This window comes from Mytilus edulis, chromosome 6 (assembly GCF_963676685.1).
Source record: "Mytilus edulis chromosome 6, xbMytEdul2.2, whole genome shotgun sequence".
In the NCBI taxonomy this organism is placed as follows: domain Eukaryota; kingdom Metazoa; phylum Mollusca; class Bivalvia; order Mytilida; family Mytilidae; genus Mytilus; species Mytilus edulis.
In genome coordinates this window covers 11,200,710-11,225,900 of record NC_092349.1, presented here as the reverse complement: position 1 = coordinate 11,225,900, position 25,191 = coordinate 11,200,710, and the positions used below count along the sequence as shown (strand labels likewise).

Here is a 25,191-nt window from a genome sequence, read left to right as displayed (position 1 = left end):
ACAATACTGTTGTCAGGTCATTACAATTTGTATAGTTTGGCTTAAATATTGACTCACTGATAGAGTCTTTGCATTGGGATTAAACACATTTATTTAAAACCAGTTGTTGTCATGACACGGGTTATGTCACTCTCATATACTTTATGATGATATGATAATAAACCCCTTACGTTAGGGATTGTGCCTGATATTCATATGATGAAGACATTATCTTTCAATCAGTTAAATTGAGGTCTGAAGCTGGCATGTCATTTAACTGCTAGTATTGCCAATGTTATTTCAACTGATCGGGCGTAGCTTACGTTTTAATTTGCATAAGGACAGTCTATTCGAAGATGTGTGAAAAGTGTGATAGCCGTTATAATTATCATTGTTTTCTAATTACCTATCAGTGTCACCAAACGAATTTACAATGACTATAACCACGGGTAGTAAAATCATCATATCGATGGTCATTTAGTACAGTGATTTTGTCATAGTTTGGTTAAGTTAGACATGGTTGTGTTAAGAGTTTTAATTGACAATCAATGACACAATATAAACATTCGGATTTTTCGCTAAATGAACCTCTGAATATACATTCAAGCTGGTAAGAATCTTTGTTTATTGCTAATATTTTAGTACATTAATTTTTTTATCATATAGTTATAATTTGACACAGAATACAGCTTGCGTATTTCAAAATGTATAAGTTGTTGTTCGTTTCTAATGCAAAAAGTGGTTATGTTTTTACTGTCTGTTAGATCCAATGTTCTGTTATTGTATCAATCTGCTGTGAATTATTAAAAAAAAAAAACCAAAACATTTGCACATAATTTAAGATTACAGAAAATTCGATGTCATGGTTTGGTTCGCTAGTGTCATGGTTAATTTCAAATTCGACATAGTTCAGTTATGAGATTCCTGTCGTGAATGATGGAAATGTTATGATCAAAATAAACAGACTTTATGTACAACTATTAAGATACTGTTTAAGAATATTTTCGCTGATAATAGTTTTCGAGTTTAACCCATTCTATCCTATTCTAAGTCAATATTTTGTCGCTATTTTCTAATGCTGTTGTTTTGTTCCAAGACGAGTAGATCTGTGTTTTAATGTTTTAAAAGGAGGCTCGAGGGTATAACAATTTCGGAAAAAAAATTAAAAAAATTATTTATTACCTTTATTAGTTTTTACTCTATCATATGGTACAAACAACATTAAACAAAAATCAATTTGTGATGGCTCCTGATGACTTCAAAAGTGTATATACCGTTAAAATTCAAATTACATCCCTTTGGTGCAAAAATGAAATTGTTTTACATTAAACATGTTAAAAGTGAAATTGTTTTGCATTAAAAGTGAAATATTTTTTTAACGCATCGGTGACCTATATTTTTTATTATTATTTCCAAAAACGCTGTCCAAAAACTAAACTTTATTAAACTTTGAGCGATTTCTGTAATTCAGTTCTTTTTTATTTCGAAATTGCTTTTTTTTTCTCTTACATGTCTTATTAGTTCAACAGGAAAAGAAGTAGCTTTACAAAAATGTATGCTTCTTTCGAAGGCAGATTGTGAGTGTAAATGAACGATGACACATCTTTTTTTTTGTTATTAAGTATAAGATAAAGTTCATTTGTGGACAAATATAGCAAAACCCTATATTAAAATAAAATTTTGATTTAGACCCGCGAGCCACCTTAAAGATGATCTTTTACTCGCAATAATTCACTAAAATAAGTCATCTACAGTAAAAATAAGATATTATCATTATAACTAACATAATTATAGAACAAGCACATATATAGAGACCACTAAAGCAATAAATTAATGAATTTCAACAATAGCAACTTTTTTTAAATATTGGGGTACGCAGAATACACTATGACATAAGAAAACACATAGTAATATACAATAAGTAAAAACAGTATGATTTCCGATGAGACAACTATCCACCCTAGAGCAAATACCTTTTAGCAAGTGACTTAAGCATGTCTTCACTATCGAACATCTCTTATTCAGGTACGACTGAACTTAAATGTTTGAAATATAAACCTTATAGTTGTCGAAAGGATAAGAAGGATAAGACAGAGGAGGTGGGCTACATCAATGCTTAGTCATGAAAGATATGTATTATAAATATCGCTCAGTTTGATTTTCCGCTTATCTTGTTCATCCTTTTTATCCAGTACGCTTCCATTAGGTGTCCGTTTTATGCGATACTCGTCCGTTGAATGTACATTTGACGTCCGTTCTGTCCAGTACGTTTCCGTGTCTCGTACACTGCATATTCTGTAAGTGTCCGTTAGTCATTCATTGCCCGTCCGTTTTATTTGGTCAGTTTACCAACGGATACTAATTTTGTCAACGGAAAACTTATTTTCATCAGTTCGGCGTCCGTTAGAGCAATCCGGTAAAGTATGACCGCAGCTTTAGATAGTAGAATAATAATATTTCGGTACTAATTTTCAAATCAGTCCAAACAATTGTTGATATCAACCTATGATTCAACTTACAAACAATTATCTCTTCGTAATTTTACGGACGCCATCACGAGTTGGTTGACCGTTATGGAATAACCGTTTCACAAATGATATCGGATATGTTCCTTACGTCGTAACTACAATCCCCTTCCCTTTCATAAATGTGACCTACCGAGTTAGACTATTTACTGAATTTGTTATCTCATAAGCACAGGATAGGTGCCACATGTGGAGCAGAACCTGCTTACCCTTCCGTAGCTCCTGATATCACCCCTAATTTTTGGTGTGGTTTGTGTTGTTTATTCCTTAGTTTTCTATGTTGTATCATGTGTACTATTGTTTGTCTGTTTGTCCTTTTGAGTTTTAGCCATTGTGTTGTCAGTTTATTTTCGATTTATGAGTTTGACTGTCCCTCTGCTATCTTTCGTCCCTCTTTTACATAGAATTTGGGTATGAATTGTACATATGAGAGCTAGCGCGCCTAAAATGCAGTTCTCCATATCATTATATTTCTAAGGGACACAACTCTTTTCACACTAATTTTGAATTCGTCCTAGACATTGCTTATATAAACCTATGATGTAAATTTTGCCAGAATGTTATGGCATTTACATAATGTAAGTTCCATAAAATTCTGGCAAGAATTGTACATTTAAGAGTGCTAACAATGCAATTTTGAACAAAACTTTTATAAAAAAAACTATGATATATTAAGTTTCATAATAATAAAAAGCCGGCAAGAATTGTAAACGTGAAACCGAACGGATGAACGCACAGACGGATGGTCAAAAATACGAACGCCGAATATTTCCATTGACCCTACAATGCGTTACGCGGGGTAAAACAATATATAAATGTACGATTAATCCGGCCTTTTTGCCGTTTACGCCCAGCACATTTGGTCAAAAGTCTTTTTTCATCTTTATTCAATTAGTTAAGTATGTTACTTTAAATTTTCACAATCGCATTCAAACAAACTATCAATATTAAGGTGCCACAAAGATGTATTAATTTTAATTTAAACCATGACAAATGTAGGCAAGACCATGACGAATTTCTAGACTCTTAACTTAACCATGTCTATCGCTTAACCAAACCATAACAATTTGGATATCTTGGTTATCCTGAGTACATTTCTTTAGAACAACAATTTCAATTTAGATAGTTTGACTAACAATATAGATTCAAACATTTGCCTTTTATTTGCTCATTTAAGAAGAACTGAGGCATTCGTTTTGGAATGTTACATTACTTATCTATGACCAACTTAACCAAATTATAACAAAATCACTGTACTTAGCGCTCCTCGAAATGACGACCTTACTACCCGTGATAACTGAACACCTTATCGATGAGATTTTCCAAAAACATCTATCAGTAGATGGACTGGTCAATAATGAGCAACCGTTTTGACTGCGCCGAGTCAAGTGAAATAAATCAAGTAATAGTATGTTGTTATTTATGTATTATTGTCATTTTATTTATTTTCTTTTTTTACATCTTAAGAAATCGAATTCGGACTTCTCTTGAGCTGAGTTTTAAAATACGTATTGGTATGCGTTTATTTTCCCTGATTAGCTTGAGGTATAGGGGGACGGTTTAACCCCGCCTATTTTTTTTACCCGTCCCAAGTCAGGATCCTCTGGCCTTTGTTAGTAGTGTATTATTTTTAATTTGGAGTTTAGTATGACGTCCATTATCACTGAACTAGTATATATATTTGGGTACAGATGAATGACGCCTCCGGTTGGGGAATTTCTCAATGCATTGAAGACCTATTGGTGACCTTCTTCCGTAGTCTGTTCTATGGTTGTTGTCTCTTTTACACATTCCCCATTCCCATTAACAATTATATATATATATATATTTTATAAAACAATGGAAAATATTTTACTATTTTAGAAATACTTCTTCTATCCCTCAATCTAAAACAGAAGCACTGATTATATATATATATTTACTGAAAAAAGCATTAGGTATTTTAACTTAACCGCTGTAATATGACAATGATAAAAAAAAATTGATATGATTTATTACACACAAAAATCAAGTTGTCATTAACTGACCAATTCTGGCAAATTAAACAGTATCATTATAACGATGCACGATCATATACATATTACCTATATATAAAAAAGAAGATGTGGTATGATTGTCAATGAGACAACTGTCCACAAGAGACCAAAATGACACAGACATTGACAACTTTAGGTCACCGTACGGCCTTCAACAATGAGAAAAGCCCATACCGCATAGTCAGTTATAAAAGACCCCAATATGACAATGTAAAACAATTCAAACGAGAAAACTAACGGCATTGTTTATATTAAAAAATGAATGCACATATGCATTCGCTTTAGTTATTTTGAAGGAATAAGTTATGTTAAAGTAAAATTGTTATAACAAGAGATAATCGAGCTGGCCTTGTGATCTAGTAGAACAGCATGTTGTGGGTTGAAAGGAACTTCGGTTCCCTTATAACCGTATTTAGATCGAGAACAAAGATGAACAAGTCCTGAGTATCAATAGAATTGACTGGCTCCTTTTGATGTTTGAGGTTCACATTTGGTGCATGTCAATGATAATAGTTAACAAAGGTACCAGGACTATAATTAAGTAATTTTATAAATCTGAAAGAAGGATCAAAAGTAGTAGTTGGATTTCAAATTTTGAACTCATTTAATTGTGGAAGAACTTAAACATGTTTGATACTTTATAAATCTTTCAATCTTTTAATGTTGAATAACTGCTACGCTATAACCTTTCAGGTCCAAGTTCTTTGAATGATAAAAACAAGATTTGCCGACTTCTACATGGTTTAGTTAAAAGTTTAAAACATGTAGCAAAAGAAACAGATAATACTTCTGCAAAGATAAAAGTAAGTAAGAATTTAGTAAATTTATTTGAGATTTGTTTTACCTTTGGATCTTTTTGAGTGCAATTATGAAATGCGTACATTTAAAAAATCAACGTACAAAATATTTCAACTGTTTATTGTTTCTGACTTTAACAAAACTGGTTGATAACATTAGATTTTTTCAGTTTTTATTAACCTTCCCGTTTTTACCACACCTGGCCTCACGGACGAAGAAAGCTTTACTCTGCATTTTGTCGTACGTCGTCATCATCGTCCTCCGTCGGCGTTGTCATCCATCGGAGTCATTTAACTTTAACAAATATATTTTTATCAGAAACTACTGTGCCAACTGGAAACCAACTTTACTAAGACCCTGTCTACTAAACAACATAGCCGACATGACTAAAAATAGACCAAAGGGTTAAAATACAATGTTTGGCAATTATCGTGAAAACATAAAAGAAAGAGTAAATCTGAAAGGGGCAAGCATATTCAAAAGAGTTGTAATGGAGAGAAAGAAACTGTAAATGTAAATTGTGAAAATGATCAGCAAGACATGATCTTTAAATAAATTAACCGGATTGAGATCGAAAACATATTGTTTCGATTTGTACCATTGTTTTGCTTTATTTTGCTTATTATTTTGTAACCTAAGTAGAGAAAAATACATGTTTGATAACAAAAGAGACCAGCAAGACAGGATATATAATCTGTTAGTTCGACTGAAGTCGTTAATCGACTTCTTCCTGAAGTTATTGCACTTTCCTAAATGTTTTATGTTTGCCTATTATCGTTGAAACTATAACAGAAACATAGAACTTTAAAAGCATAAATGATCAGTAATAGAAGATTTACAAATAGTCAATCATAGTTAAAATATTCAGTTGTATCTTGATTAGAGTTATCGTCCATTAACGATAAATACAGCCCGTAACAAACAAGTGATCGAATTGATGTTTCTTTACCGTCAAAATTAGCTACTTTATCGACAAACTTAATTGAGTAGTGACCGAACTATTGGTACTTTAACGTTAAAAAGATTGAAAATGCTGACAAACTTTCATGTCTCGATAATCAAGTTTAATACCGATAATATTGAAAATAATTCTAATAATATGTAACAAAATATGTCCATGCACCATTTCGATTGGGCGAAAAGTAGTCATTTCTTTAAAGTCAGAACAGAAAAAAAAGATTTATGGAAGGACGTCTTGATAGTATTATTTCCTTTACAATTTTACCCAAAACTAAAAGAAATATACTGGTAAACAATTAAAAAGGTGTTTGATAGGAATGAAGTCCTTTATTCTTTCGGACTACAATGTGTACCGTATGTGTGATGGATTTGAATTCAATCAATAACTTTGACATGTTTTCTCATATGTATACACAAAAGGGAGGACTGGTATTTGTACTTCTGTTAGAATATGTCTTCGTCCGTTTAACATGCCAAACTTTTTTCTAGTACATTTTAAACGAGAAAATTTTGTTGAGAATTTTTTTTAATATGACAAAATAACGAGCAAAACTATTTCTTGCAATGGCACACACAGCATGCACAGAGAATATTTTTTTTAGTAAAAATCAGTAAAAAAATATTTCTCCAAAATAAACCATGGCCAGGACCTGACAGTTTATAGCAGTGTACAAATGAAATTCGTCCGGAATACTGCGCTTGCTGTCATTTTGAGGGAACATGCAACATTTCACCTATTACCCATAAACAGCATATGTTCTCAATTACTAAAAAAAGTTCTAAAAGATAATTTCAAATCAGAGTAAACATATTAACTTCCTTATATCCAGTCGAACTTGTCTATAGGTTACACAAAGCTGGTTCGTTAAACGTTTGTATCAGGGAAAACATTTTTCTTTGACTTTTTAAACATGTAGGGGAAACGGATTTCCTAACCATTCACATATAATATTCCGTATTTCTGATTTTTTGTTCGATAACGTAAATTATACGACTTTTTTTATGACTACGTGAACTTGTGCCATTTATTTTTGCTGGTCTTTAGGAAGACAATTTACAATTGTGCAGTGAACGGAGGCACTTATACATAACCTTATAATTCTGCTTGGAAACAAAAATAAATTCCCAATATATAAATATACATGTATGAAATTATTGCTGAAAGCCTGTTCAGGGTTTCTTTCTTGTGTATGATTATATAATTTGTCACGTGCCTGAACTCATTGATGATAATGTAAGGTGCCCTATTAGAAAAAAATGGATTTCTAGTTCGAGTTTGAAAAAGAAATTTCGCCTTTTCTTGAGCCTGTTTTGTATATTTAGTTTAACAGATATGATCCAATGGAAATGTTCACATGGAACCTTCGGTAAATAGGAAAATGAAAAGATATGGGGTAATTTACAGAGAGACCACACTCCATCCATGAGAAAAACGAAGGGAATTTAAAAATCTAGAGGTCTCCACGAGGCATTCAACAAGGGTGGAATCTCACTCCTTCTGAAAAACTCTTAATCGCGCCAACGTGTACATACGTTTGGTCATCAAGAGATTCTGGTTTCTCTTTTTGTGTTATAAACATTCAATTCGGATTTGAATTTAAATTACCGAAACATTTCCGTACATTAAATCTTAGGACGGTCAGAACATTTTAAGGAGGCAACAGGTCGAAGTACAATTTTAAGTAGTACATAGATGTGCAATAATTCAGCTTCCTGTACATGTTCATGAAGTTCTAAATTTTGAATGTTGATTTCTTTAAAAAAAAAAACCCACCATTTTTTGACAATAAAAAATCTCAAAATGTCCGTTAACAATGAAAAAGTGTGACCATGAAAAATCACATATCTTAGTAAAGCTGTCGTTTAATTGATTATAAGAAAGTTTCAGTATATCATGTTACATTTCTTTAATTTGAGAGTTTTCCTTTAGTTACATGAGACAATATCTGAAATGTCTAATTTCTGGCAATAAGAAAAAACAAAAAATAAATCTTTAGACCCGGAATTTAATAGCACAAATCGAAGAACACACATTGGGGATCTAGGAACTGTTGTCTGTAATTCAAACAATTGTTTAATAAGGAAACAATGGCAATTTTAAAAATGGTACAAACAAAAATCCAGTTCTTTCCTGTTACCAAAGTGAATCAATTTTAAAAAGTTTCTAATGGGAATAAGGAATAAGTTTTAGACACTATTTGTGGTTTACTAGTATATCCTGCAATAGTTTATCAAATACCAATTATTGATTTTAGCATTTGCAATACAAAAGGTTTAGAAACATACTTAAATATAGTCAGATATGTCGGTAACATGACAACGGTAACAGGACTGAGTTGGTAACAGAAAGGATTTTTCTGCTTTATTTTTAAGTTTAAGAAAAATACATCATCTGAGATTGGTCACAATTGGAAGATAACAGCAAACATTGTCATTTATCCTTTGAAACTGCATTTGCAAGATGAAAAATCTGCCTAGGTTATGAAAAATTCTAAAATAAATTCCTTTCTGTTACTATCTACTATACTAGAATTGCACAATATTTTCTGCTGTTATCAAAAGCAAATAACCTATTTTTTTATTCAACTTACTGTATATTATTTTGAAATTTATTTGATATGGTGGTGATAACTTATATTAAATGAAATGGTTGGCATATAGTAGATTAACTTTTCGATGCCTCAGTGAAATTGTCTTGAACATCCTTCCTGTTACTGATGATGGCTATGCTGTTACTTTTTATCAGGTAACATGACAGAACGTAACAGAAAGGAATTACGCGATAGTTTTTTTCCTTTTTATCACATTAAATGTAAGTGTATTTCCTGTGACATATAACTTTTAAAAAGATGATATAAAAACACACTTAATGTTGTGGTGCACACTTAAGAATATTCCCAGAAAGTGTAAGAAAAGGCTATAACAGGATAGAACACCAATAAGTATTTTTCTATAAATTCTTATCTTGGATGGGCTGGAATTTTCAAACCTGGCCGCCTTTCCAACTATTTCTTTGTACTAATGCATTCAGGAAATGATGCTCTTCACAATACATAATGAGAAAATAACTCTTGGTCTTGTAACGTTTCCACAGGTAAGAAAAACCCAGTGGTAATAGGAGGGAAATCACCCCTGGGGACAAATTTTTTTTCTCTTAAAATTTGCAAAATTTCATTACATGCTATAGTTATAATATAATAAGACAAATAGGGACAAGTTAGTTATATACTATATTATATCATATACATGTATGTGAGAATCGGACGCCTGTTTAATTAATTTGGATATTATTTGAATGATTTAGTTTTCAAATAAACACAGGGGACAACATGATTTTAGGGGGGGGGTGAACATTTAAATTACAATATTTTATTGGAAGAAATATAAGAATGAGTGTTTAATCGGCAGGATTTGGTTCATTATACAATAAAGTTTATACTGAAAATTAAAATTTTCAAAAAAGATGGTTGAATAAAAAAATAATTGCTGGTGAAGTGCGGGACATGGAAATTAGACTTTTTCAGATATTGTCTCACATATGTAGCTCCATGTCTGATGGTGAAATAAAAATAAATGTCTCAGAAAGTGGTGAATTAGTTTCAATAAATGACAGATGAATCGGGCCAAGCTTAGTAACTTACAGTAAACAGACTACTGTAACATTGACGCACTCGTCGAACTGTTTAAAAGATTTGTGCTTATGACCAAAAATTTATATACAACTTCATTAATAAATTAATCTGAATTTCATAGCGCGTCGTCACGATAATGAAAGTTATAAAAAAAAAATCTATAACCAGCAGATCTATACTTCTATGAAGAAAGTATCTATTATAAAATGGTCCTATAACTATAGAATAGATAGTTTACCACAGAAATCTTAAACAGAAGTTTCGACAATTTTAAGCAGAAGAGATTTGAAAATAAATTTAACTTTAAATAAACACTGAAATAATTTTAATACCTCGAAGGTGTAAAGAATAAACCAACAATCTCAATCTTTAAAAGTGTCTTCATTGCACTAACCGACGAGTTCATGTTTACTGTAGAAACAGTGGATGTAACTCCAATAAATTCATTATCATTGTAGTCATGAATATTTATCGCTTATATTAAATTGATAAAGATTTTATCGAGGTCGCACCAACTGTTTCTACAGCTAAGATCAGTTACATGAAACATGATCTCGTCGATTCGCACGACGAAGCCATTGTTTATAACAGAACACACATTCTAGATTATGTATTTTTGTTTTCGTCAGTTCGAAAGTATTTGATCATTTCAACTCCTTTGTATTTCATAATATGTGTCATGAACAAAGACATATGTTCGATTGAATAATGATTTCCTCGTAACAAATGATAGAAATTTCGGAGATCCCTTATTTTATCCTTTACCGTTAAAATGAAAATGCCAATGACATAGGTTGATTATAAAAAATGTTTTACTGTGTTAAAAAAAACTTCGACCTAAACAATGAAAACTTACACGTTGGACATGAAATATTTTGTCGATGAAGAAAATTAAATTATGTCACTTCTGAAATAAGTTTGTCGATAACGTAACTTACTCTGACAGTAAAGAAACGTGAATTCGATCACTACTCTGTTACGGGCTGTAGAATCTTTAAAATAGAAAAATGTTTAGGAGGATGAAATATACAAAAATGTCAATATTGTCGTCAGTTAACTCTTAATATTTGTTTTAATGATGTTAACAAACAGCTTTAAATTTAATTTACCATGGAGTTCAGTATTGTTTATATGATTAGTCTTTCCTCAACTGTTTATTTGTGACAATTAACACCTGTACAATAAGTTATGTGTAGACAACATTAGTATTTAGTCCTTAGCAATTTTTGGTATTTTTACTTGTAACTTTTTACTCTTTTACTATTTACAAATACATAATCCATATTTAGCACAACCTTTTTTTTTGGAATTTTGCTTTTCAACTTTGTACTTGTTTGGCTTTTTAACTATTTTCATATGATTGTCACTGATGAGTCTTATGTAGACGAAACGCGCGTCTGGCGTATTTAATCATAACCGTTGTACCTTTGACAACTATTTACGTAAAGTTTCTGTAATACTGAAACCAAAATCTTATTTAGCTATGGAATCTTATTTCAATATAAAATTAAGGATTTATGGAATAATCATCTAAGAGACCACTATTTATCACGGCTGATACAAATATATATATATCACTAAGATGTGAAACCGGTTGGAACAAAATGAAGTGAATTAAAGGACTTTAAGAGCATTTTGAAATTTGGTCTTTTGGAAAATGTTGTTTGTGCTGTTTTTAAACCCTTCTACAACGAAATTTGTTTTACATGCACACGTATAAAAATTGCGGTTTTTATCCAACGCAATCATACGTTTGAACGTAGTTTTCAATTTAGACTCGTATATATATGTATAAGTACGTCTGAGTCAGTGACAACTCTACGACAGATGTATCCATCGGATCGCCATCAATGATGGTGATACATGGCTGTGTACATAATGTATATACAACTCGTCTAAACATCAACCCAACAATGTTAGATCTGTAAATTTGCTTTCGCAAATTTTTGGTTCATCCCTCGCCGGGATTCGAACCCATGCTACAGTGATATCGTGACACCAAATCGCCTGCACTGCAGCCGTCCCGCTAGTATATAAACATACTAACAAATAGGGACGAAAGATACCAGAGGAAAAAATGGAGGAAGAGTCCAGCTCATAAATATAATATAAAGTGACAACGCCATGGCAAAAAATAAAAAGATAGACGGATAAATAATAGTACATAAGACACAACATAGAAAACTGAAGACTAAGTAACACGAACCTCACCAAAAACTGGGGTGATCCTATATAGATTCAAATGTAGATTCAAATATATTGTTTACGAAGGGATAACTGATTATTTGTACAAAAACACTTCGATTCAAGCAAATGTACTGTTTTAAAAACTGACATTGTCAAGATGCCTGATTGTCAACATACCAGTATTTGTAACATTTTGGAAGATATGCTTCTTTTTACAAACAACAGACAGGTCCATGATAACCTATTGTGCTTCATTTATTGTTGGCTTGTTCTATTATTCATACGAGTCAGAAGACTTCTATACAATTAATTCAAAGTATAAAGGTTATGCATTTTTCCCTAAAAACATGTATCCAATGACCCCGCTCACGGACAAAAAGGACAGCAAGACTTAACGTAGATCTTAGGGATGAAATACATGTTTTTTTCGCTTATATCACTGAAACTTAGATAGCTAGAGATAAACTTCAAACAGCAAACCTTTTTAACAAACTGAGATCTACAAAAATAATTAAAGCTAACATGACCGAAATTGTAAGTAAATGGATCCCTTTAGGAGTAATTGCTCTTGACTTCACCCATTACCAACATGGCCGTCAAAGATAGAATACGAAGAGGTAAAATGCATATACATATTTATGTCTCTGAAACTAAAGCATTTACAGCAAAAGTTTCATCTTAAAATATTTATCAGGTCAACCTGAACAAAATTAACCCCTTACGAAATGATTGCCCTTCAAAGTGTCCATTGTCACTATTTATCGTAGATATTTTAAAGTCTTTAAAAAAATCTACTCCTCTTCATCTACTTGGCCAAAAAGATTTAAATATAGACATATTCATATTAAGATTGTACTGTTTGAAAATGTAATCGAAGACCCTGTACTACTAAAACATGGTTCACATTGGGTAAAGATAAAACATAAGGGTTTGCTATATACTTATTTTGGGAAAATGTGAAAAAAACAATTTCAAATGGTCACAACTTGAAAACTAATTTAAATAATGATAAGACTACAATAGGAAGACTTGATGTTTTTCCAGGGAATGGAATTTTATTCACGGGAGGGCGATATATTTCATTTTCAGAATTATTAAATGTTAATTATACTGTAAATCATTCTATGTATATTTTTTTGTGTCAGCATAACTATATTGAGTGATTGCCCCCAGACCTGTTTGGTTAGTCGTGGACAATTGAATCCTTGCCAATATTTGTTTTAGCTCATTTCTAGGGTACATGCATCAATTAAATTTTGACTTTATTTTACATGATTTTCAAAACTAGAGTAGATATAAGTGCGCAACCCAGACTTTTGTTAGCTTTTTGGCCAATATTACAGAAGATTGATTCTTTTTTTTAATCTAAAAAATCCTCATATGAGTTTGGATCCTTATAGAATAAGTTTTACCCATTTTGTGCATGTTATGCATACGCTTTAAGTTAGAAAATACAAACAGGCATCTTTTTCAGCAATTCAAGATTGACAAGTTTAATGCTTTATAATAGGAATCACATATAATATCTTGTTTCTTTGCAGAGGTTGCTGGATAAAGTGGAAAATAAAGACACATTATTAGGTAGGTGATTAACTAACATTTCATGCATTTGTTGTTTTTTAGTGTTTCAGAAAACAGTGCAACTAAATTCTTTTAATGTGTGTCACAATTTTAGAGTGCAATTTGAAAAAGTAAATTGAATATTATTTCCGATTTAAAGTAAAAAAAAAGTACCCAGAGAATAATAGTACTGCAACTGACCGCAAAAAAAGACGCTTAGTTAAAGTGTTTAATGTTCCGGAATAACACACGGCTGAAAATTATTTTAAATGATAGAATAATATATATATTTTAATTTCCGTCTGGTCGTAAGACGTTTCTATGGTCACATTTTTGTATTTTAGTTCTTTAATGGGGTATCACTCAATTTACTGTTTTTGGTAGTCACTTTAAAATAAAAAAAGTAAGTGTTTTTGTTAAATTTCTCGCTATTTTCATAATCATATCATCAAGGAACGTCGGAATGATGAAGACATAAATATAATACCATACACGAGTAAAACTTTCAAACCTAAAGTTTGCTGTTTTTCTGATTGAAATTTAACGCGTTTTTCTTTAAAAACGAGAAATCATATGGTAAACAAAACAGTATTTGACATTTGAAAGGAGAAAATATATTATTGTAATACGGCATGCAAAATTTGTTGGACAAGTTCCAACCAATTTTATCAAAAACTCAAATATAAAAACATCATTTGTACCTTTTTTAATTACGTAATAGGAAATTTCCTATCCGTCAATCAGCTCCACCATTTATGTTTCTTAACAATGAACTTGGTAGTTTCGATGTGATTATGTGCATTTTTTAGGATAAGTTCATTTATTTTTGAGAGATTTGAATGTATGAAGTAGTTCTTTCGTGTATTTTCTGTAAACAAAAGTTATATTTTAGTTAATAAAATTTTGACTTTTTATAAAAGTTAACCAAATCCTTCGGATCAGATGGTTTTCCGGATAATGACTTGTTGATATTGTGTGGAAAAAAATCATTGTATGTCAATGTTCAACCCCAGAGCATGATTTATGCATGCAAGCGGTCGTGAAAAGAGTACTTTTAAAGTTTCGCAGATAATTGTTGTGTGACAAGGTGATGCTACAACTAACATCTCTTAATATTCTGTTTTCCTTGGGCGAAATAGTTGTGAATCATCAGTGATATTAAAAGACTTACACCAGTAGGGGAAATTGTTGTGTCTTTTAAATTAAAAGCAACAGAAAGCCATATATGTGATCAAACTGGTCTACATGTATCCTCACAACCTGACACATTTATTCGATCTCACGCTCAGTTTCCTCATTGTAGTTTGGATATGAAAACATTTTTTTGTGTAAAAGCACAAACTTTAAAAATGACAGAAAATTACACAAAAATGAGTCGTCTGAACGTGTTGACAGTCTTTTGAGGTGTGCTAATTTGAGCAATAATTTATCCATGCATGGCATGATAAAGATAATTGCGAGTACAGATCTTTTTTCAAATGCAGTCTACCTTTCAGCATGCATTACCAAGTACTTATTGAAATCAACACCTGTGCAGTCAAGTAAAACAGTTACTGAAAAAATTAAACTTACTGTCAATTCATAACAAAGCGTATATCATGTAGCACACTCCACGACATATACCTATCACATTTACCCAAGATTGTCTCTGATGCTTACCAAACTGCCAAACTCCAGAACAAACCAACTAGATATTGTGACACCTTACAACTCAGACACATCGGAGCCAAGGAATATCAAATATTGAGTTTAGCTCTTAACTCAATATAGGGGATGCCATATCTGCTGCGAAAACATTGAATTCTGTGCTAAGACTTTCAGAACTACACCAAGGTGTGTTTGAAGATATCAAGGAAACATAAGGAAGAAGAACAATAATTTCACTCTGCCGGCAGCTGTCTTATGAGGTACAGCCCGTAACAGAGAAGTGATCGAAGTGATGTTTCTTTACCGTCAAAATTAGCTACGTTATCGACAAACTTAATTGATGAGTGACCAAACTATTAGTACTTTAACGTTAAAAAGATTGAAAATGCTGACAAACGTTCATGTGTCGATAATCAAGTTTAATATCGATAATATCGAAAATAATTCTAATAATATGAAACAAAATATGTCCATGCATCATTTCGATTTGGCGTAAAGTAGTCATTTCTTCAAAGTCAGAACAGAAAAAAAAAGATTTATGGAAAGACGTCTTGATAGTATTATTTCCTTTACAATTTTACCCAAAACTAAAAGAAATATACTGGTAAACAATTAAAAAGGTGTTTGATAGGAATGAAGTCCTTTATTTTTTTCGGACTACAATGTGTACCGTATGTGTGATAGATTTGAATTCAATCAATAACTTTGACATGTTTTCTCATATGTTTACACAAAAGGGAGGACTGGTATTTGTACTTCTGTTAGAATATGTCTTCGTCCGTTTCACATGCCAAACTATTTTCTAGTACAGTTTAAACGGGAAAATTTTGTTGGGAAATTTTTTTAAGATGACAAAATAACGAGCAAAACTATTTCTTGCAATGGCACGCACAGAGAATATTTGTTTTAGTAAAAATCAGTAAAAAAAATTTCTCCAAAATATACCATGGCCAGGACCTGACAGTTTTTAGCAGTGTCCAAATGAAAATCGTCCGGAAAACTGCGCTTGCTGTCATTTTGAGGGATCATGCAACATTTCACCTATTACCCATAAACAACATAGGTTCTAAATTACTAAAAAAAGTTTTAAAAGATAATTTCAAATCAGAGTAAACATATTAACTTCCTTATATCCAGTCGAATTTGTCTATATATTACACAAAGCTGGTTCTTAAAACTTTTGTATCAGGGAAAACATTTTTCTTTGACTTTTAAAACATGTAGGGGAAACGGATTTCCTAACCATTCACATATAATATTCCGGAATTTAGGACTCGAAAAAGCCCGCCGGAACTTTGGTTTTTTCCATGTAGAACGGTGTGAATTATTCAGCTTGAAGCAAGAAAACTCTTCGATCAAACGAAGGAATCTCTGGTGTTAATTTACCAATTTTTGTCGAAATACATATACATTTCTGCTTAACCGCGTTAATTGAACAACTTAGTGCTAACACACATCTGCTAAGGCACGAAACATTTCATTTTCAAGAGGGGAAAAAGGGGGGGGGTATATACTTATATATCTCAGAATATTTTAATAACCGCTTCGCTGGTCAGATTTTTATGCCCCCGCCTTTAGGCGACGGGGCATTAAGCTTTACCCTTGTCTGTACGTCTGTACGTCCGGTCTATAAAATGTTTGTCAAATATATATCGGCTTGTGTATGTCGGATTGGTTTGAAATTTAGTCTGAAGCTTTATCAAGGTGAATTGTACCGTGTCTCCCCTTTTCAGGTCTGTTATTTGTCTACTTCCTGTTTGGCGGGGGCATCTGTGTCTCATAGACACAATTTCTCTGTTTTCTATTACAGTTTATACAGGGAAGTTTTGTTGACAAATTTTTTTTTCATATGACAAAATATTGAGGGAGCAGATTTTTTAAGTCAAAATCAGGGTCAGAATATTGTTTTCTAAAAACTACCAGGCCCCTTCCTCCATGAAAGTTGTCCGTGGCAAAAATCAAAAATTCCCACATGGTCAACTTTAAAATTTGACCAGATTCTATTCTTAACTGTCGGATAATATATATACTAGGATAACATAGAAAATGTCCTGTATGGGACGATTCTGTACTCATACTTCACGCGTAGTTGAGCACAAGTGTCCGCGTACATGTAGTGAACGCACCCGACTACGCGTGCAGTAAAAAGTGTACTCTTAATTTTTCACATGCCTGAACTCATTGACGATAATGTAAGGTGCTCTATTAGAAAAAAATGGATTTCTAGTTCGGGTTTAAAAAAAAATTCGCCTTTTCTTGAACCTGTTTTGTACATTTAGTTTAACAGATATGATCCAATGGAAATTTCCACATGGAACCTTCGGTAAATAGGAAAATGAAAAAATATGTGGTAATTTACAGAGAGACCACACTCCATCCATGAGAAAAACGGAGGGAATTTAAAAATCTAGAGGTTTCCACAAGGCTTTCAACATAAAAAGCTCTAAATCGCCCCAACGTGTACATACGTTTGGTCATCAAAAGATTCTGGTTTCTCTTTTTGTGTGTCATAAACATTCAATTCGGATTTGAATTTAAATAACCGAAACATTTCCGTACATTAAATTTTAGCACGGTCAGAACATTTTAAGGACGCAACAGATCGAAGTACAATTTTAAGTAGTACATAGATGTGCAAAAATTCAGCTTCCTGTACATGCTCATAAAGTTCTAAATTTTGAATGTTGATTTCTTTAAAAAAATCACCATTTTTTTACAATAAAAAATCTCAAAATGTCCGTTAACAATGAAAAAGTTTGACCATGAAAAATCACATATTTCAGAAAAGCAGTCGTTTAATTGATTATAAGAAAGTTTCAGTATATCATGTCAAATTTCTTTAATTTGAGAGTTTTCCTTTAGTTACAAATGTAGCTCCATGTCTGATGGTAAAACAAAAATGAATGTCTCGGAAAGTGGTGAATTAGTTTTCATAAATGACAGATGAATCGGGCCAAGCTTAGTAACTTACAGTAAACAAACTACTGTAACATTGTCGAACTGTTTAAAAGATTTGTGTTTATGACCAAAAATTATATACAACTTGATTTATAAATTAATCTGAATTTCATAGCGCGTCGTCACAATAATGAAAGTTATAAAAAAAATCTATAACCAGCAGATCTATACTTCTGTAAAGAAGGTATTCTTGTACAAAAGGGTATTTATTATAAAATGGTCCTAACTATAGAATAGATAGTTTACCACAGAAATCTTAAACGGAAGTTTCGACAATTTTAAACAGAAGAGATTTGAAAACAAATTTAACTTTACACTAATATAATTATAATACCTCGAAGGTGTAAATAATAAACCAACAATCTCAATCTTTAAAAGTGTCTTCATTGCACTAACCGACGAGTTCATGTTTACAGTAGAAACAGTGAATGTGACTCCAATAAATTCATTATCATTGTAGTCATGAATATTTATCGCTTATATTAAATTGATAAAGATTTTATCGAGGTCGCACCAAACAGTTTCTACAGCTAAGATCAGTTACATGTAACATGATCTCGTCGATTCGCACGACGAAGCCATTGTTTATGACAGAACACACATTCTAGATTATGTATTTTTGTTTCCGTCAGTTCGAAAGTATTTAATCATTTCCACTCCTTTGTATTTCATAATATGTGTCATGAACAAAGACATATGTTCGATTGAATAATGATTTCCTCGTAACAAATGATAGAAATTTCGGAGATACCGTATTTTATCCTTTACCGTTAAAATGAAAATGCCAATGACAGAGGTTGATTATAAAAAAATGTTTTACTGTGTTAAAAAACTTCGACTTAAACAATGAAAATTTTCACGTCGGACATAAAATATTTTGTCGATGAAGAAAATTAAATTATGTCACTTCTGGAATAAGTTTGTCGATGACGTAACTTATTCTAGCAAAGAAACGCGAATTCGATCACTACACTGTTACAGGCTGTATGTCCTCGTTGGGTGTTTCTATTTAAAAGATTCCCACATCGCTTCTGAAGTTTATTTGTTAGTTAATTGATGAAAAATCACACAAAGGTGCCTCAGAACCGTATATTGTCCCTAAAGATAACAAAAAATCGTAAATGTATGGCTATTACAAAATAAATCGTTCCTGTAGCAACATTCGCCCTCTTACATTTGGGATTGGTCTTGCAGTTATATCATGTATATTACGAATATGGGAACATGGGTCACGAACATTGAGAGAAACTTTGTACTCACATGGCTTTTGTGTTTCCAATGCAGAAGTAAGTCAATACCTGACGGGCATTGCCATGCACGAATTTGACCGAATCAAGACGGTATTTACGCTCCAGATGGCATTGTTTCAAATCGCCAAGGGGGATGTTTGAAACAAAAAGGTGCCGACAATACATTCACCAACACGGAGACAATTGATAGTAAGGAACATTTCATTCCATGACACGAACAGATTTTCTGGTTTCTCGCTGCATTGAAGACCTATTGATGACCTTCGGTTTTCGTCTGCTTTATAGACGGGTTGTTGTCTCTTTGGCACATTTCCCATTTTCATTCTCAATTTTATTATCAATCCACAATTGATTTCGAATTGGTCAGATGAAAGTGAAGAGAGGTCAAGATAAAACTTTTCAATTGACTGACAGTGCATCATCGTTGGATGCTGTATAATTATACCAAAGGTAAGAGAGGTCCTGTTCGTGTTTCGAATTATTTAAAAAAAAAAAATCGGGAAGACAAAAATGGAAAAACCCCAACATTTTCTATTGGGGAAAATGCCATCAGATTGCTTACAAGATTGACTTTGTACCTGCACAGGTAAATTTGTGTGCCCAAAAGCTGTGTTTGCTTTGAACAAACTCTGCGCCCAACTTGTTCGTGTCAAAAAAGGGAAGCGTGTTGTAATGCTAATACGCATACTGATTCCGCATATGATGACGAAGAGATTGATTCATATCCCCATTTAATGAAGACTAGAGCTATTGTATGTCACTTTTAAAAGACAAGTTATATAAGGGTCATGACTGGTTTTGAATTACAACATAGCAAATTTGCATTACATTGTATTATTTTCTATCACTTCCCTAAAAAATTTGACGAATCTTCCCTTTTTTAACTATCCTGATGATAATCCCACTAGAGGTTTCCAGATTTGCTACGTATCAGGTACGGTTGGTACGTAACACAACCGTTGGTGCTGTTTGGGAGGTTTCATTTAATGCATGAGATTATTGTTTGTATCATGATAAAAATAGAGAAACAAAATTGCATATCAGTGATAAAAACCGTTATCTTTTATTTTATTACGATTTCACTGCTTCTAGAAAACCTTGCATGTGATTTTATACGATAAAATATATTCTGTGCCCAAGAGAATGAATCAAACAGTCCTTACAGGAACTGAGTTGCCTCGACCTTTATATTCTAAATATAGATTTGCGTTTCTGTATAGCTATTCTGTTTTTGTATATTAAGAAAAGGATTAGAATAAAATCTAATACTGAAATATAAATTGGAATAATTAGAAATTACTTAATAATATCTTACTTGAATCTTACTGGTGTCGTTAATGGCTACATAGACGGATCCAGGGGAAGGGGGCTTGGGGACCTCCCCCCAATTTCGGGGATAAAAATGGTTGATTATATAGGGAATCACTGAAGCATGGATGGAGCGCCCCCCCCCCCCCTTTATGAAAAGTTCTGGGTGCGTCACTGAACTAGTACACGTGCTAATGGCAAAAATGAGTTCAAAATTGTGTTGATTTCTCATTAAAATAAATTTTTATTAATTAAGCTATCTTTTCGATCATTTGAGCAACATTTTTTCATAAAACGCGACACACATTGTAAAACTATCGATCTATCTTTTTACTTATATTTTGTCACTGAACTTTTAATAAAATTGTTGATTATATTAATTGTAAGAATATAAATTTTATGACACTAACGAAAACCATTTTTTGAGTAGAAATATTTAAAATCACGATGTTACTTCATCGTGTCAGCTTATTATTATTATGTCACTAGATATTGTTATTACATTAATATTTGTAAATATTGTCGCGAGTAAAATTGCACATGCCTGCGAGTAGTATAATATAATCTACGAGGGGTAATATTAAACCAATATCCATCCATTAATCCTTTGGTCGTACAGCATTGCCAGAAAAACTTCATACAACACAGCGTATTTTGTTCACTGATAACAGCCATAATTTGACGCTATATTTACACTTAGTCTAATGCAATATGAATATGTCTTTCTAACTCTTCGTAATGTTCTACGGAAAATACTGTGTTGCTATATAATGTCTTCTGCACCATTTACAACTGATTTATGGACTCAAAATTAAGGATCATTTTCATCGGTTGGTAAATGTTTCTTGTAATTTGGTTCAGGTTTATATGTACTAGTATCATGAATAATATTACTTTTAAAAAATAGTTTAACTTCAGTTTTTCTGAGTTTTCTCTCTTGGCTTACTGCGAAAAAGATATTAAAAAGGGCATGTTTCTAAAATTTATAGAGCATATTGATTTTATGAGGGTTTTTTTTTTATAAAGAAAAACTTTAAGCCCGACGGTAAAGATAATTGTCCAAAAAGGAAGGATGCCAAGTAAATACGATATCAGCCATATCTCTATGCATAATTGTTCAAATTGAAGATGTAAACGACCTTGTATTTTTTATAACTTCATTCCGGATGTCTGATTTTTTTTTTATTATCTTTATTCAATTCTTCAACATATATTTACAACAGATATATTACATATTACACAAAATTATCACAAGGCAATGTTATTAAGTATAATGACATACATAATCAGTACAGAAATAAGAAATCATGCGTTTTGACACCTTCGGTTTCTTATAACAGAGTATAAATTTTTTTAAAGTATGTCTGATTATGTCTCTCTGGACTTTTTTTATCTTGATTCTTATATCTCTTGACAAGTGTAATAGACCTGTCGCGCACTGACAGAACAGTGATTTGGTTTTATATTAATTTTGTCATTTTTCTTTTGTTATTAAGGTCAATTTATTTCGTTCAAATACATTTTATTTGATCATGTTTTCTAAAAACTTACCAAAATAAATACAAAACTTTAACATTTTATAATGATACATAAAGTTATTACAAACAAAATTTATAAAGTTTTAAATTTGTTTTGTAATTTAGCTCCTTTGTATCTACGTAGTTTCACGGGGAAATAACTCTTAACTATAAACCTTTCGTACCGACGGTTACTTGCAACGGTTGCTTGAAAGCATAATCGAGTGCACACACTATTGTTTTCTACGAATACAAGAAGAAACCACATGAAATTAGTCCCAAATTACAGCTAAAAATTCTCTAAACAGTTCTGCATATGATTCCTAAAACATTTGTTGATATAAAGTGTATACATCAATAATTTTCAAAAGTTGAATGACGGCTCCCACTTCGTCCTACGGTTGGTACGGTAGCAAATCTGGAAACCTCTACTAAGACAGTGTGCATGCACTATACTGACTCTGTTTAACACTCAATTAAACGCTAAATCAATGCAAGTGACACTTATGTTTTTTTTTTACCTCGCATTGGTCTCGGTTAACTATGACATTTGTGGTGTTATAACTGATCTGTACAGACTTTGCAAATACCCAATATGTATTTATCTATAACTAGATACTAATTTTCACAAAATACACAACCTTTTAAATGCAAAATTAAAAACACTGTCAAAGATAGAAAAAATGTTGAAATAATTTGATAAACTCATTACTGGTGTTTTATAGTTTAGAAAATAGTTCTGCAATATACTGTAGTGAAAAAGTATAAGCAAATGAATATGAAAGTGGATGTGAAGAGGTCAAGGCCACCTCTTCTTTTGCTATGTCATAAATGCAAAAACAGAAGGTTCCAAATCAACCCCATTTTGTAATGGCAGCTCTACATATAACATGTATAAGTAGCCCAATATGTCGTTTTAACATCGTTTATAGTATATGCTTATGATTGAATCGTTTTTGTATCATTCTATTGCACAAATATCAGAAAATTTCTCCTTTTTGTCCTTGATTTTGAAATATTGATATTTTTAGGTTTGACCTTTGACCTCAATTTAAGAAAAATGTGACCACTGTGGATTTTAACGACCTTTTTTTCTTATTGTACACTTTTTTCTCTTTCCATCGATATATAATTTAGGTATGTGTTCTTCCGGAACATGAAAGTTTTAAAAAATGAACTCTGAACTACAAGTGATATCTGTTGAAATTCAATTATAAGCTAATGTAAATGTTAATTGGATCTGTATAATATTTGAAATTTAATCTAATCGCAATTATGTAGTTGTGCTGTTGTCTTTGTTCCATTTTCTTTTTCTTTGTAGTTGGATTTATTTGTTTAATAGTAATTTAGATTATAACGCACACTAGTACTGTTGACTGCTTTATCCTTATTATTGATACATGTACTTTACCTTTTATTTCTGGGTATTTTTGTGAACACATTATATTTGATAGAATGAAATGTTGTGCGACTGTATTACACGAGAAAGGTATAACCAGTACTATCGCACTTTAGCGTAGACCCTCGCATTTTAGTGTAGACCATCGTATTTTGCGTAGACCATCGCATATTGTTTTTAACGTAGACCATCGCATTTTAGCGTTGACGATCGCATTTTAGCGAAGACCATCGCATTTTAGCGTAGACTCAGCACTTTAAGTAACATCATACATATTTTTCACTTTTTCAGTCTTTTTGAAAATGTTGTTTGTGTCACCCTTTTACCAAGATGCATGCACAAGTATATAAATTGCGGTTATTATTCAACGCAATCAAAGGTTTGAACGTTGTTTTCAATTCAAACTTGATTATATTTTTTCGTTTAAGTTTGTGTTATATTTACCTTTCGGATTCATATAATACGTTCATCCCATTTAGACTTTCTGTAAATTCAAGAGTGTATTTCTTAATTGAGGTAAATTGTATAGCCTTCAAAATACCGTTTTGATTCATAACATTTCAAACGAGAACAACCAACAGGCTTATTTATGTGCAGCAAATGAACAAAACAAAAAACTAATATGTAACACATAAACAAACGACAACCACTGACTTACAGGCTCTTGACTTGGGACAGGCACATATATACAAAATGTGGCGGGGTTGAACATGTTAGCGACCCTCCCCTATAAACCTGGGACAGTGGTATAACAGTACAACATAAGAACGAACTATAAAATCAGTTGAAAAAAGCTCAACTCATCAAATGGACAAAAGTAGTTTTCGCTTTAGACTTGAATATACAAGGCGGGTTCAATATCTCTGGTAGATTCCAAATCTATGGTATCAATGACGTCATGCCATCCCCAATCTATTGCAGATTTCATAAAATCCAAATTTTTGCCAAGTTTTCTTGTGACGGATTTTATGGCTGACGTAATAGTGTCTGAACATATGCCATGATCTGCCTGCAGCACCCGTCGTAATAGCAAAAAGTTATAAAAAAGTCGGTTGTAAAAAAAAGACAAGGAGTACGACAACGCTAGCATATTGACAATCATTTGTAGAATATACCTTCCATTATGGTCAACCAAAACCTAATATGGAAATCTTAAAACATTGTTGTGACGTCAAGCTATTGTTTGACCTGTTCTTTATGTCAGTGATTGAACTATCAATTACCGGTAAGAAACCATTATGTCACCTTTCGCTGTCCAATATTTGTAAGAATAGCCCTCTTCTTTCTTGAAAATATTCGACAGCAAAAGGTAGCATAACTGTTTCTTACAGGTTAATGATAGTTCAATCACTGAAATAAAAAAATCTATGAATTACCCTCATTGTTTTCATCATGTAAAGAAAATACAACCAAAGAACAAATGACAATTGAAAAA

The 25,191-nt window shown here is 32.1% G+C and overlaps 1 protein-coding gene across 1 annotated transcript in view; it reads left to right on the top strand.

Annotated features, from left to right (window-relative positions):
* Positions 1-23,756, top strand: part of LOC139526198 (uncharacterized) — a 28,428-nt gene extending 4,672 nt beyond the window's left edge. Inside the window, exons 4-6 of the mRNA XM_071321324.1 lie at positions 5,234-5,343; positions 13,659-13,864; positions 23,521-23,756. Coding sequence (XP_071177425.1) covers positions 5,234-5,343; positions 13,659-13,706 — 158 coding nt within the window. The 3' untranslated portion in view covers positions 13,707-13,864; positions 23,521-23,756. The remainder of the gene's footprint in view (positions 1-5,233; positions 5,344-13,658; positions 13,865-23,520) is intronic.
* The last annotated feature ends 1,435 nt before the right edge of the window (positions 23,757-25,191 follow it).